The sequence below is a fragment of the Aptenodytes forsteri genome, unplaced genomic scaffold (assembly GCF_000699145.1).
Source record: "Aptenodytes forsteri isolate BGI_AS27 unplaced genomic scaffold, ASM69914v1 Scaffold257, whole genome shotgun sequence".
Lineage (NCBI taxonomy): Eukaryota > Metazoa > Chordata > Aves > Sphenisciformes > Spheniscidae > Aptenodytes > Aptenodytes forsteri.
This window is the reverse complement of record NW_008795194.1, coordinates 6,123,940-6,137,024: the sequence shown is the minus strand read 5'-3', so window position 1 is coordinate 6,137,024 and position 13,085 is coordinate 6,123,940. Positions and strand designations below refer to the sequence as shown.

Below are 13,085 nucleotides of genomic sequence, written 5' to 3'. Positions count from 1 at the left end.
CAGCTGCTGTTTGAATTTATTTGATCTGAGGGATTTCAGTTTAACTTAATTGCTCAGACTTCTAGCTGAATAGAAAATGAAAGCGTTTGCTGCCTTGCTCCATCTCATACCAAGTTAACAAACGACATGGAGACTCGCCATGCTGTTATTCTGCATCCCTTCTGTAGGTCCAGCAACCGTCTTCCTCCCCACCCAATACTGAATAGTGAAAGAAGCTGGTTTTAGTAGTGTAGTAGTAGTTTTCCACAATGTAAGCTAACTTCACATACCTTTGTTAAAGAACAGTGACAGATCCTGTCTTTCTTCTCCCTCCTAATATCTTCCAGAATAGGGATCGACTCCAGAGCTTTGTAGTATTCTGAGATAAATACTTAAAAAATGTATTTTTCCTTTATTGCATTATTCACACCAGACCTTGCTTACAAATATATTGTTCATTGGTTTGGTATTGCTGAGGGTTCAGTTCTTGGCTCTGTCTCTCAGTGCTGGCTGGCTTTGAAAGCTACCTTTCTGTGCCTCTGTCAGATGAGGATAGTGATATCAACAGAGTAACAACCCACTACCTGGGACTGCCATGGTGCCACAAGACTCTTCTCTGTTCTGCTCCCTTCAAGTACAGAAAAAGTGAGGTTTCCATACTCTAGGTGAGGGCTCTGGTCTCATAACTTCAGGAAATGTGGCGATGATGATGTCCCACCTCATCTTGCTCTCCAGCCCCAAATCCTATGGAAAATCTGGCCAAGACTATACTGCACTTCTGAATAAAATCACTTCAAATAAATACAGTGATTTTTTTTCCCCTGAAAGATTTCTCGCAGTTTTAACTATAATATGAGATCTAATTGTGCAATCGTCAGCTGATTTGCACTGTGAATGTGTGTATCTAAAAACAGAGGGTAGACATTTAGTCCACAACCTTGAGAAGAAAAGTCTGGATGGGGAAAAGGTTTTGCAGAATGCTGTCTGGGGCTTTCTTGGCACACCTCTGGACATGCTGCAGCGATAAGAGCTGCCCTCAGCCCCAGCTGTAATGCTGCCCAAACATCAAACTGGTGACTGCCAGGAATGCCTTTCTTTTCCAGCTGGATAACTGGTATTGCCTGACTAATTGGGTCCTTTCCACAGATTATTTTTAAACAACTTCACAAAATTCCAGCAAGTCAACTGATATTTCTCAGAAGCATTTCATTATGAAATTGTTAGCAATTTGATGCAACTCTTTAAAACTCAATTAAAAGCAAACGGCATGTTCCTTGAAGCCAGAAGTCAGGCTGCTTTGCAAGACTGTTACTCTAAACACAATAGGATATATGCCTGTAATCTGCTCTCTGTTCATCAGTTCCTAGTACAAATGAAATATTCTGATCAAAACAAAAATAATTAATAGTTTTGTTTGATGCCGATAGATATGTGTCTCTGCTGGTTTTATGAGCTATGTTTTTAAAGCCCCGTGATTACTTTATCATTCAAATTGCTAAAATAATAGTAATGGATGTTGGTCTCTCTTCACTGATTTGAAAAGCCAGACATTGCTAACGTTGTCGGTTTCATTGACTATGACTTGACATACTCATTCACTTCTGAGACCAACAAATCTGCAGAGAATTCCCTACAGATTATTGAGAGATGATGTGAATAATGTTAAGTGTGTCCCCAAAGACTTTCAGGATGGATATGCATAATCAAGCATGCAGTTCTCAATACTAATTCTAATTACTTTCCCTCCCCCCCAAATCACTAAGGTTCCCCAACCAGAGATGTTGGGCCTTCATTAGGTCTGAAGAAATCCAGCTCATTAGAAAGTCTGCAGACAGCCGTTGCTGAGGTGACTCTGAATGGTGATATTCCCTTCCACCGCCCGCGCCCGCGAATTATCCGAGGACGAGGCTGCAATGAAAGCTTCAGAGCTGCCATAGACAAATCATACGATAAACCTGTAGCAGATGATGATGATGAAGGCATGGAAACTTGTAAGTAAACTATTGCTGTACACAAAGAATGTTAACAACATAGGTTTATTCCTTTAGAAAGTGATTAAAAGTAGAAGATAATTTTAGGATTTTAAAAGAATAGAACTAACTTCAATTTTTTTCAGGCTTTTTCCCTTCATATGCATTAACAGATTGCAACACTCTGCAGCTTCCTTCCTTTCTAAAATAAGGAAATAAGATTGGTAGGAATGTGTTTACTTAAATTACTATGAAAATTTTCTGTAAGACAACTAATTAATTTACTAATGTAAATTAGAAAAAAAATATGCAGAAAGACAAAAACCCACTGAATTTATGTTACAAAAATATGTGCATCTAACTTTGAAAGAGTACATTTGTACTGTCTGGGGGGAGGGGGGAATCACTGTCCTTTAATTAGAGTGAGTAAGGCTGGCAGATCTAATAAAATGTAACATTAATGATCAGCTATTACCCACCCTAATGGGCATTCATTTACATTTTCAGTTCTTTAACCCAAAGTATGACCCAACATGTGGAGAATGTCATTAACATAAAAGAATCACTTCAAAGCTAACCTTATCATTATTGAACTATGTAAGAATGGGCTGGTAAAATGGCAGCTTGTATTGAATGAAAATAGTATGAATGGTAAATTACCTCCATCAGGGGTTGTATTAAAATCATTGAATTTTTAACCTTCATGTTGTACTACTTTCAACTTGTCACACACCAGCAGAATTTTTTTTAATCAACCTGCAGCTAGTTAGAAGTTTATGAATGAAGATGATGGTGGGAAGGTTGAAGTAGTAAAATATTTAGCCTGAATGCTAACAGAAAAGGTTTGAAAAGAGATTTTTCACTCTCTGCTTTTTCTAAAATTTTTTAGTTTCAGAAAGTCTGTTTCATAAGCATCATTGCCTGATATTCTTTTATAAGCTACTTGTGTAATCACTCTTTTATTTTTTTAAAACTCTTTGCTTTTTTTTTTTAAAATCTGCCTGTTTCTAAAAGTGTTTTATGACTGAAAGGGAGATCATTTTTCCAGTCACTTTTCTCAAAGGTAGTTACAGACGGAATTAATTCTGCTTCGCTTTTCCAGCACCTAACAATTTCACGCAGCAGTGAGGCTAAATGCTGGTCTGGTGCTGCTGGATGTCAATCTATTTCTGGCCAGTAGAAGAATAGGTATGAGAAAATGTGTAGTGATCCTGATCATTGTCCCAGACTGCATGCTTATGGTCTTTTGGGACATAAGACCATGTTTTTCTAAAAGGCCTTGTTTGGTGTGAGCCCACTGATAGTAATATCCTGTTTTGAGGCATCAGATAGCCAAGGCTTATCCAGAAGTTACAGATGGTTTAACTTCATTTGGTCAAAAATATAGCAAAACTGTTGTAATGAAATGGTTTCTAGGTGAGTATAGGTTTACGAGATTACCGTAAGGGGTTTTGAGCTTGTTGATGCAATGCATAGAGAGTAGCAAGGAAGTATTTGGTGGCCTTTGTATCCTTTGCATGGGAGTAGCGGAAACGAAACAAAGCCTTCTGGCTGAATTCAAAATGCCATGGGGTGAATCTTTGCCCTCATCTCTCTGTATGGATGAAGTCGTCTAGCACTGGTTGACCAAGAGCCATCTCAGTATCATGGGAGAGCAAGAGCGAGGCTGTTCTCAAATCCCACATGGTGAAGAAGGGCTGAGCAAAGTGTGACCAAGCTATGCGCATAGAACTGTGCATTCTGTTGAGTTACTTGTGTTTTAATAGCTTCCATATATTATAATAAAACATCTAAGAAGTAATCCAGAAATTTGCAGAGCCAGGCTAATAGAAGCAGATGAATAGCAAAGCAAATACAGTAAGTTGGTTGGACAGAATTCAGTCCTCAAGGTCTTCTCCTTCTCACAGTGGCCGTGGGAGCTTAAGAGCTGGCCCAGCCATATGTTGCCTGGGAGCAGCAAAAAATGCTAGGTCCTCAGCTCTGTCTTTCTGAAAACATGTCTGTATCTGTGTTAAAACTGAAAGCACTGCAGTCTGCTCCACTTCGTGTAAATTATATGTGGCCTCAGGTTCCAGAGATTTTACCAAATGGTGTCTTTAGCTGGACAAAGCCTGGGCACATACGAATATGTAGAAGTTAATTTAACAATCTGGTCCTAATGTAACTAATGCCTCACTGCTGCCATAACGACGTTGCCTAAGTTTTTTTTAATTGTATTTAATTATTCCATAATTGTTTGAAATTAAAATGTGGCTTTCTCTCATTATAAACCCCAGGCAAACATGTTGGTGGTCAATTTGCCCTTGAGGTTGGATCCATTTGTCTTACTTGAATTTTTTCCCCTTTCTCCTCCAAGTGTTTCAGTGCTAAGAGTGCTTCTTTCTCCCAGACAGTGACCCTCTTTGAAGTAGCAAATAATAGCACTGCAGTAAATTGTATAGAGGAATTCTTAACATGTCATCACCCCATATATGAAAGCCATAAAAATACAGGTAGCATATGTGGCAAAGGGGCTGACTCTCTTCTGAATGTACTTGCTGTCCTTGGAACAACATACTGTTAAATTACTAAATGTAGAATGAAAATCAGATAGCAGTGACCAGTTCTGGGACAACATTTTTAAAAGTATTTGAGAAGATGCGTGAGTTTTAATGGCTGTAAAGAAGTAACATTTGTGGAAAGGTGTGAGTGTTCAGCTTTTACAGATAATTTTTCTTGCTTTTTTTTTTTCCCCTTAATACTTGAAATAGCTGACTGGAAGCAAATTGTTTATCTTTAGTGTCTTGAATGAGAACAAGGCATTTGGATTGGGAGAGATCGACAAAGCTTTCTAATCTTTTGCTGAATCTTAATTGCTAGAATCTAGGGCTGTATTAAATATCACAATAAGGGGCCTAGAAGCTTAGTGGCAAAATAGCTTCACATTAAGTAGCTTTGATTCCTCATGTGCATCTTTTCCATTTTATGGCCTAATTAGGAGAACAGCTTCATAATACCTGATTGTGTAGTTCTCCTTAGTACAGTGTGGTTCATGAAATGACACTAGTTTTCAGGTTTAATTGATGTTTAAAGTATACTCCAATTTAACTTTTTGGCTTCAGCATCCTGAATGGGGTGGCAGGAGGTTGCAGGAAAGGAAAGAAATAACAGCACCAAAACAAACACATTCTGTGTTTTGCAGTAACCTAATGTCATTACTGCAACTTAACAAAAATTAGAAGTTTCATTTGTAGCCTGGGCTTGAATTTTAATTGAGCAGCATTTGCATTTGTTCTAAACACTAGTAATTAGGTGTATGTTAATTGCAGAATGACTGTACTGCATAAAAGTGAAACAAGTTTGTTCATGTTCAGTCCTTTTAAGAAAACTGGAAATCTGTTTACTGCAGTAGAGACACCAGTTTACTCCCGGAGAACAGGCATCCTAGTTCACAGGGCTCAGTCTAAGCTACGGAGTTAATTGCAAGCAAAGTGTGTATGATAGACAAATACTTATTGCAGCACAAGTGTGGAAAGGAGGCAATATTATCTCCATAGAATATGCACAATAAATAATAAGAGGAAGTATTGTTATGAGAAGTTGTTCAGCAACTCAGCATAGCACAGTACACTTAATACATATTTAACATTAATGTAATGTATTGTTATATGAATATGAACAACCATAGGTCAAAATGGATTCATCTTTAAAATTCTAGCAATGAGGTACCAAGTAAACATTTGACTTCAGAATTTGTCAGAAATTTAATGCATTTTTTCACTAATTATATTCATTTGCAAGTACAAGCTTTTAAATGTCTAGTTGGTTTTAACTGGAACAGATTGTAGCTATAAATTAACATGCAAAAAATTAGCATCTCTATTCCAAAGTGGTATTCCTTAATAATAACTAAATATCATCCCAGACATTGATTAAGAAACACTGTGACCAAAAAAAGTACAAGTACAGCTAGTACGGAGCATGTATAGGACAGGCCTATTAATTTCCTAAAATACAATTATCTGAATATTAAAACTGTGCCTACAATTGAGAAGCTGTATCATCTGCTTAACTCATAGCGGTCCTGAAGACAAGTTAACATGAAATGCCAACACCTGTCCTTTTTCTTTTTCTTTTTTTTTTTGTACTTCAGAGTACTAGTTGAGATACAAAAATAGTTATTAATGTTGAGATTTATCTGACGTGGTATGTTTTTCTTGAAATATGTTTATGTGAACTTCCAGGGTTGGAGAATATTTATAGAAATCTTGGGATACTCAGTGAATAAGTACTAAGTCTATTGGATAGGTCTGTGTATTGTAATATTAATGAATAAACAGTATTTTGCAGGCAAGTATCTGAGAGAGAGAAGAGACAATATTGAATGGCTTTCAGTCAGTGATCTGTAGACTTTTCAGGTTCAATTACTTGTATGGTGAATATGAATGATGACTAAGAAAAACAAGTTTATATTCTACCGTAGTCTATGTATGAGAAATTTCTAAAGAATTACACACTTCTATTGGCTGTAGAAGAGTCTTGGAGGTCTAGAAACAATAATATTAGTAGGAATAAGAAGAAGAAGTAATAAACATATGCTAAACTAAAACATTATTCTTTTTTCCTTCTATAAGCCACGGCCATTTCCAAATCTATTGAGTACAAAAAAATTTTCTTTTCCATAGACTGTATATATAAAGCAAAACTGTATTTTTCAACTTCTACTGCCAAAAATTGTTTGGAGCCTTTGTATTCATTAGAGCTACAAGAGGCAGCGCAAAGTATGCATCTGTGATCATAATTGCTGCTTTGCGCTGTCTGTTGGAAATTGGGAGATCGTGTAGCCCTACTTATAATGTGATGATATAAAATGTTAGAGCACCTGGAAGGTCACAGCTTCACCAGCCATGCAGTGTAATTTTTGGACTTGGCTTTAAGTTAAGTCAAAATGATTGCAGGATTCTGACCCACGAGCTTGAAGTGTTTTATTTCTTTCTCACTAAGATATTGGGGGAGTTTTCAGTTTTTGAATGGATTATTTCTTTTGGTCATTTTTCTTTCAAACTTTCTGAAATACATGTGCTCTGTTAAATCTAACCTTGGGTATACTTTAGGATTCTCAGAGTCTTGGTCTTGGATTAGAAACAGAGAAGAAACATGTTATCTGCCCTTAAAGGATTTTACTTGTTCTGCTGGATGGAATCTCCCCACCCGAACCTCCCAGGCTGCCCCATCTCAACCAAGAATAAAACCAAGAATAAAAATCATGGTGCATGATGTGTTTTAAACTGCTCCAGGAAATGAAGTAGTGTGACAAAACCATGATGTTACTTGCAGCAGAAGAAAAAGTCTACTAAGCCTTGTATTGAGGGTTAATGGTCCTTAATGACTTTCATATTTTTATGAGAGTATTACTAAGAATTTACTGACAGGGCATGCTGCACTGCTGTTCTTTCTTCTTGCAGATATTTCTAAAGCTCTCCTCAACTGATTTAGATACCGAAACAAAATGTGCCAATTAACATCACTTTGCTAATCCTCTTTATTAATCCATACATTATTCAGAGTACCCACAAAGCACGAATCATGTTTTGCAGAGTGTTCCGCAAAGGTGGATTCCTTGCTTTTAGGAGTTTAATAGTACAAATGAACATTCCAGGAAACCCCCACATAAGCAGATGCTGATTTAAAAAAAAAAAAAGAATATTTTGTGGTTGTGCATATATCCTGCTTCAAAATACATTATGCAATACACCAAAAAGCCTGCCCTTGTTGTTTGTTCTTATCCCACTGATTTTTCTTAATATGTGCTTTCAGTGGAGGAAGACACAGAGGAAAGCTCAAGATCTGGTAGAGAATCTGTGTCCACAGCAAGTGACCAGCCATCCCACTCATTGGAGAGACAGATGAATGGAAGCCAAGATAAAGGCGACAGAAAAAAGGCTGGAAAGGAAAAGAAGAAAGATCGAGATAAAGAGAAGGATAAAATTAAGGCAAAGAAAGGAATGCTGAAAGGCTTAGGAGACATGTTCAGGTAGGTGCTTTGCAATCAAACGTAAGAATGAATTATAAAATGAAATTTTATCTTTTAGTTATTCATTTTTATTGTGATTGTTTGCTGAGGCCGTATTTTACTATACAAATATATGCATGATGTATATAGGCTGATCTCAGTTTTTGAGCCTATGAGTGGTGTCATGGAAGGGAAGCAGCTCAGAATGGAAGAGGAGGAGGTGGCTGGCAGGCTAAAGGGGCTGCAAAGGAAAAAAAGGTTTTAAGCACCAAACTGCTTGGTCTTGGAAAGAGTCTTTGGTGATGTCTAAGTAGTGCACGTATCCTTTGGCAGGTCAAACAATTTTGGATTTTGTTTTTTTCTTAAACCGTGCTGTTCCTAATACTGTACACAAAGCTTATGTGTTACTAAATGAGTGTCTTTGCTTTACTATTAAGACTGTTTGGTATCATGGAGGCATGATGTGAAAGAGATGAATCAGTTTGAGATTGAAAAACAGCATGGTCCTCTCAAGGAAAACAGGATCTAAATAAGGTTGTGTGCTCTGAGAACCCACAGTCTGGAGAAGGGGTCAGTGAAAGACCTGATTTTTACCAAGCATTGAGTATTTTTGAAAGGAGTTGTCTCTCCAGCAGACATAAGTGATCTGAAAGGAGCAGTCTGCTGAGGGACACCCTGCTGTTCTGGGTAAATGGTGAAACATGACAAACAGCTTTGATCACTTGTGGGAAGGGGTGAGAGGGCAAGAAAATCAGTCTTTCTTTTAGCTAGCTAGAGTAAATAAATATATTTGCAAGAAAAAACAATATTAAGGCAGTGTTTGTTTTCTTTTGTATATGCAGTGACTCATTATTTAATTTTGAAGTGAAATACCGGTATTATTTTAAAGATTTATTAACAGTGATTCTGCTCTGAAAACGTGTAAGTGGAGCTGCAGTTACCTTTCATCCTGTTACCTTCTTTATGCTGTAAAACATTAATTGAATCTATGTTGTAACTGCATAGGTTCTTGAGAGTTGTTTTGTGTCTGTGAATCATATTACAAAATTAGTTAGTAGTAAAACTAGTTAATTAGAAAATATTAGTTACAAAATGTATTTAGAAAACACAAAACAATATTAGGTTGTTAGCATATGCCACAGAATACCAAAAGAGTCATTGGAAATAGTCCCACACTTCAGACAGGAAGAGAGCACTTCAGCCTGGTTCCCTGCAAATCCCATGGGGAAGCCCTCATCTTCTGCCTAAATTGAAGCCTGGAGCTGAGAGTTGCACCTCGCGCTGGGGGAGGGTGGAAGGTTAGAGATACGAAATGTTGACTGGTTTTCTTCTGCAGTCTTTGCCGTTTTTCTGCAGCAGGCAAAATCGAGGTAAATTATACATGATAAATTCTGTGGACTGTAACTAGCTAATTGGACACCATGAGTGCTATCTCCTGAGTTCAGTCAGAAAGTGTTTACAGCATCTAGAAAGCTTGGGCAGCTCCTTGGTCCTCAGTTTCCTCCTGTGTAACATTCCTGGTACCCAGAGGACCTGTGAGATAGCTGCTTCATCTTGCAAGCTTTGGTACACAGGCAAAGGGCTGACTTGCAGAGGGTTCCATCCAAAGAGAGGAGCCTTCATGTTCCAGAGAGCCGGCTCAGTGCAGGGCTCGCTGGCTCCTCTCTGCCCTCCAGCCTTAGAGTCTGATGTCTGGTGTTTCCGTGCAGCTTTGAAAGCTCTAGATGGAACCAAGTGCAAAAGTGGAAATTAATGCCATTTTTAATCAGGCACTCCCAGCTAAATAGGAAGTAACCTTGTCTGTATGCTCGATGTAACACTTCTGAAATCTTTAATCTGGAAACAACAGTAATTTGACAGATAGGAACATCTGATGATTACTTTGTTGTTTGCTCTTCATAACAGTCAACGTTTCCTTGAGTTATTTTTTTCCCTCACTACCATTTCTGAGTGAACTTTACTTTTCAGTCTTCTCTTAATTAACGTGGGAGCAGTGCTATCCGGATGCAGTTGACTCCTCCTGGATCTGTAAATTAGCTTGCACCTTGTCAGCCCACCCAAGAGAGGTGCTCCTGGCAAGCAGGAAAATGCTGATTGAGGGAATTAAGCATTATGCCTCATTTCCACTCGGTGCTTGATTTGCTTTGTTGACAGTCTTCTCAATAATGTTTGAGAGATGGGCTTTATTATGTCTGCAAGATAAGCTACTACTTCTGCCTATAACATGCTTTGTTTTTCTGTACATCTGACATATATCATAGATATCAAGTAATCACTGAAAGAAGTTGTGCGATAGAAAATAATGATGACAGTAACATTTAAAATTCAAGCCATGATCAAAGCATAATTGGATGTTTTGGTTCTGTGTAACACTGTGATTTCTTTGTAGTTCTTATTCTTTTCTCCCTTTTCACTTTTTTCCTTCCTTTTCAGTGCCTTTATCTTAAAATAGTCTCTCTTCATTAGGTTGTATGGGCAAGAACACTTGCAGGATGAAATTACTGTTAACTGACACTTTATTCCAATGTCTGTATTTAGCCAAGGGGATTTTTACTGCCTATATGCAAACTGGCAGCTCATAAAGTGGAGTCTATGTGATGTATAAAAGTAACTCTCCTTGCCTTCAGTTAAAATCCTAGGATTTGCTACTGGGAACTTCATTAAACTGTACTGTGAGATGGAAACTCCCACTAGAGAACCCTAGGTTACATTTATCCTTCAGCATCTAGTCATCATTTCCAAGAAATCCCTGGATGATTCAGATAGCAGGTTGAAATCATAAGTAAATCTTTTAAGCACTTCCATTGTTTTACTGCTTTTATCAAACATTGTAAAGAGGATTGACGTAACCATGAAGGAGAACTGTAAAACCAGGGTGCAGCCTGTGTGGCTCTGACAGGCGCAACTCCCGTTATTTCCAGAGGACCTTTGCTGACATTGGGCTGTGGACAGTCTGAAAGTTCACCCTTCTCACTGTGAAATAAATCTGTCTGAGCATGTATGTATTTCTTTTTTCAAATTGACATTTCAGGGCAGAACAGAATAATTTATTTAAATTTGTCGTTTGGCTGAGAAGCCTCTTTCTCTTCACAGATGAATATAGGGCAGAAGTTAACCTAGAAAAGTGTTGAACAAAAATACTGGTCTATTGGAGGAGATGCAGGTGCTGCAGAGCTTTGCTTACACCTGAACATATTTGTTTTACCTGAATAGTTACATCATTCCTGTCTTTCTTATCCCTTCAATAGGATCGTGTGCCATTGTCCTGTGGCTGTAATCACATACCAAATGCAAGGCTGTGCAGTTCCTTCTTCTCCATTGCTGGTATTTAGGGGGTGCCTGGATGGCCACTGCCGGTTGAGCAAATAGTTTTTGGGAAGCCGATACGGAGTTCTGCTAGTTTTTGTGTTTCCCTACTAAAAAGGCTTGAGTGGATATATGTTTTGACACCAGAAGTTTATAAAAATCTGTATGCTTCTCCAAGTGCAATCTAAAATATATTTACTAATTTCTGACTCTGATTTTGTTTATTTTTAAGTAGAGATTTTGCTTCTTGATAAAAATCAACCTGACAAAAACAGTTGATAAATAAGTCCCTGTAGTGCTGCCTTAAGAAGGAGGCTTCACAGTTTCAAACAGTGCACCTGTAATTAGTGCTGGTAGGGATACATTAATTTGATGGGCTTCTCTGTTGTGTAATTCTTTGACATTCCTCTCCTGAGAGAGAAAAATTGTGTGTGCTGCCTTCTTTTCCCCTCCTCTTGCCCCTGCCATGTACAGGGCATTTTAATTTATGAAAGTGGGTGCCCTCAGGACATAAGATAGGGAGATTTGATATTGTTCTTACTTGCAGGTTTTGGGTGATGATGAAATGATGGTCTTCTGTGGTGCAGCTGATCACTTAAGATCCCTGTACTTCATTCATGCTTATTCCCGGTGTACAAGCTTGGATATAGTTTCTAGATGGGTGACTGGACTGGTGAGCTAATAGGTGATAAGCAAATGAAGTGGTAGCTCCACATCTTTCCCCAGCTTCCTCAAGCCATATATAATTTTCCTCTGTGGTCATCCCTGAACCATGGTTCTGTAAGACAGTGGCATCACTGTGATTATGCCACTTTTGGGTGGAATTTGTCTTGTTTGCAAGGAAGTAGACAGCCATGCTCTTACTGAAGAGTTTGTATAGGAGAAATCTCATTGGAGAGTTTTATGATAGAAAAATTATGTCCAACAAGTGATCAGTCTCAGAATAGGATGTATCTGAGGAATAATATCTTTAGAAGAAACTGAACTACCAAGATGTTGAGAATAAGGAGGGAAAAAAGCAGCTTTGGGTTTCCAAAGGGAGGAGGGGAGTAGGGAGGCCAAGCTATGTAGTCACGTCTTGCTGGAAATATTGGAGGGACAGTCACTGCCTGATAATAAAAACCTGCTGAAACAAGTAATCATCGATATGATCGGATAAAAATGGATTTGCAAAAACAAATGGTATGTTTGAGTTTCGTGGGGAACTGCTCAGGAGAACAAAAGATGGAGGATATACACATTGTGACTTAACCTCGAGTTTAAGCAAGAAAATATCTGCCTTGGTTTTGGAGGTTGTTTATGAAATGGTTGTAATGTAATTTGAAGCAACTGTGGATAAGTATGTTATATGAAATAAGTAAATTTTCTACTGTAGGAATTAATACCTCAGTCCCACATAAACACAGCTTTTCAATGGGTTACATAAGCACTGTGTGTTGAAGTTCATGGAACGAGACAGTATGCTTAAAATTAATCATGTGCATAGGTGTTTTTAGTACTGGAGACTGTATATTTCAAGATCTGGCCTGTAATGTTGATGGAAGTGTAAAGCTGTAACGTATGGTAACTGATCTTTAATTCCTCTCTTTTTAACTTTAATTTAACTCCTGCTTCTGTTGTAGCATACAGGTGGGTAAATCAATGCACTGGATAGCCAATGCAAATGTAATATTCCCAGATTACCATTAAAATCTAATCCAAATTAGATTTAATTGCATTTAAAATGATTACTGGAAGCTTTGCAGTGTTGCATCTTCCAGTTCTGTGAGAGGAAATAGATAATTTAGTTTGCAACCTTGTTTGGCTGAAATCAGATACAGCGTTGTCTCTGTTCCCCC

The 13,085-nt window shown here is 37.9% G+C and overlaps 1 protein-coding gene across 1 annotated transcript in view; it reads left to right on the top strand.

Annotated features, from left to right (window-relative positions):
• PARD3 (par-3 family cell polarity regulator) overlaps positions 1 to 13,085 on the top strand; it is a 428,182-nt gene that overhangs the window by 276,778 nt on the left and 138,319 nt on the right. The window contains exons 18-19 of the mRNA XM_019471891.1: positions 1,743 to 1,970; positions 7,746 to 7,962. Of these exons, the coding sequence (XP_019327436.1) occupies positions 1,743 to 1,970; positions 7,746 to 7,962 (445 nt within the window). The remainder of the gene's footprint in view (positions 1 to 1,742; positions 1,971 to 7,745; positions 7,963 to 13,085) is intronic.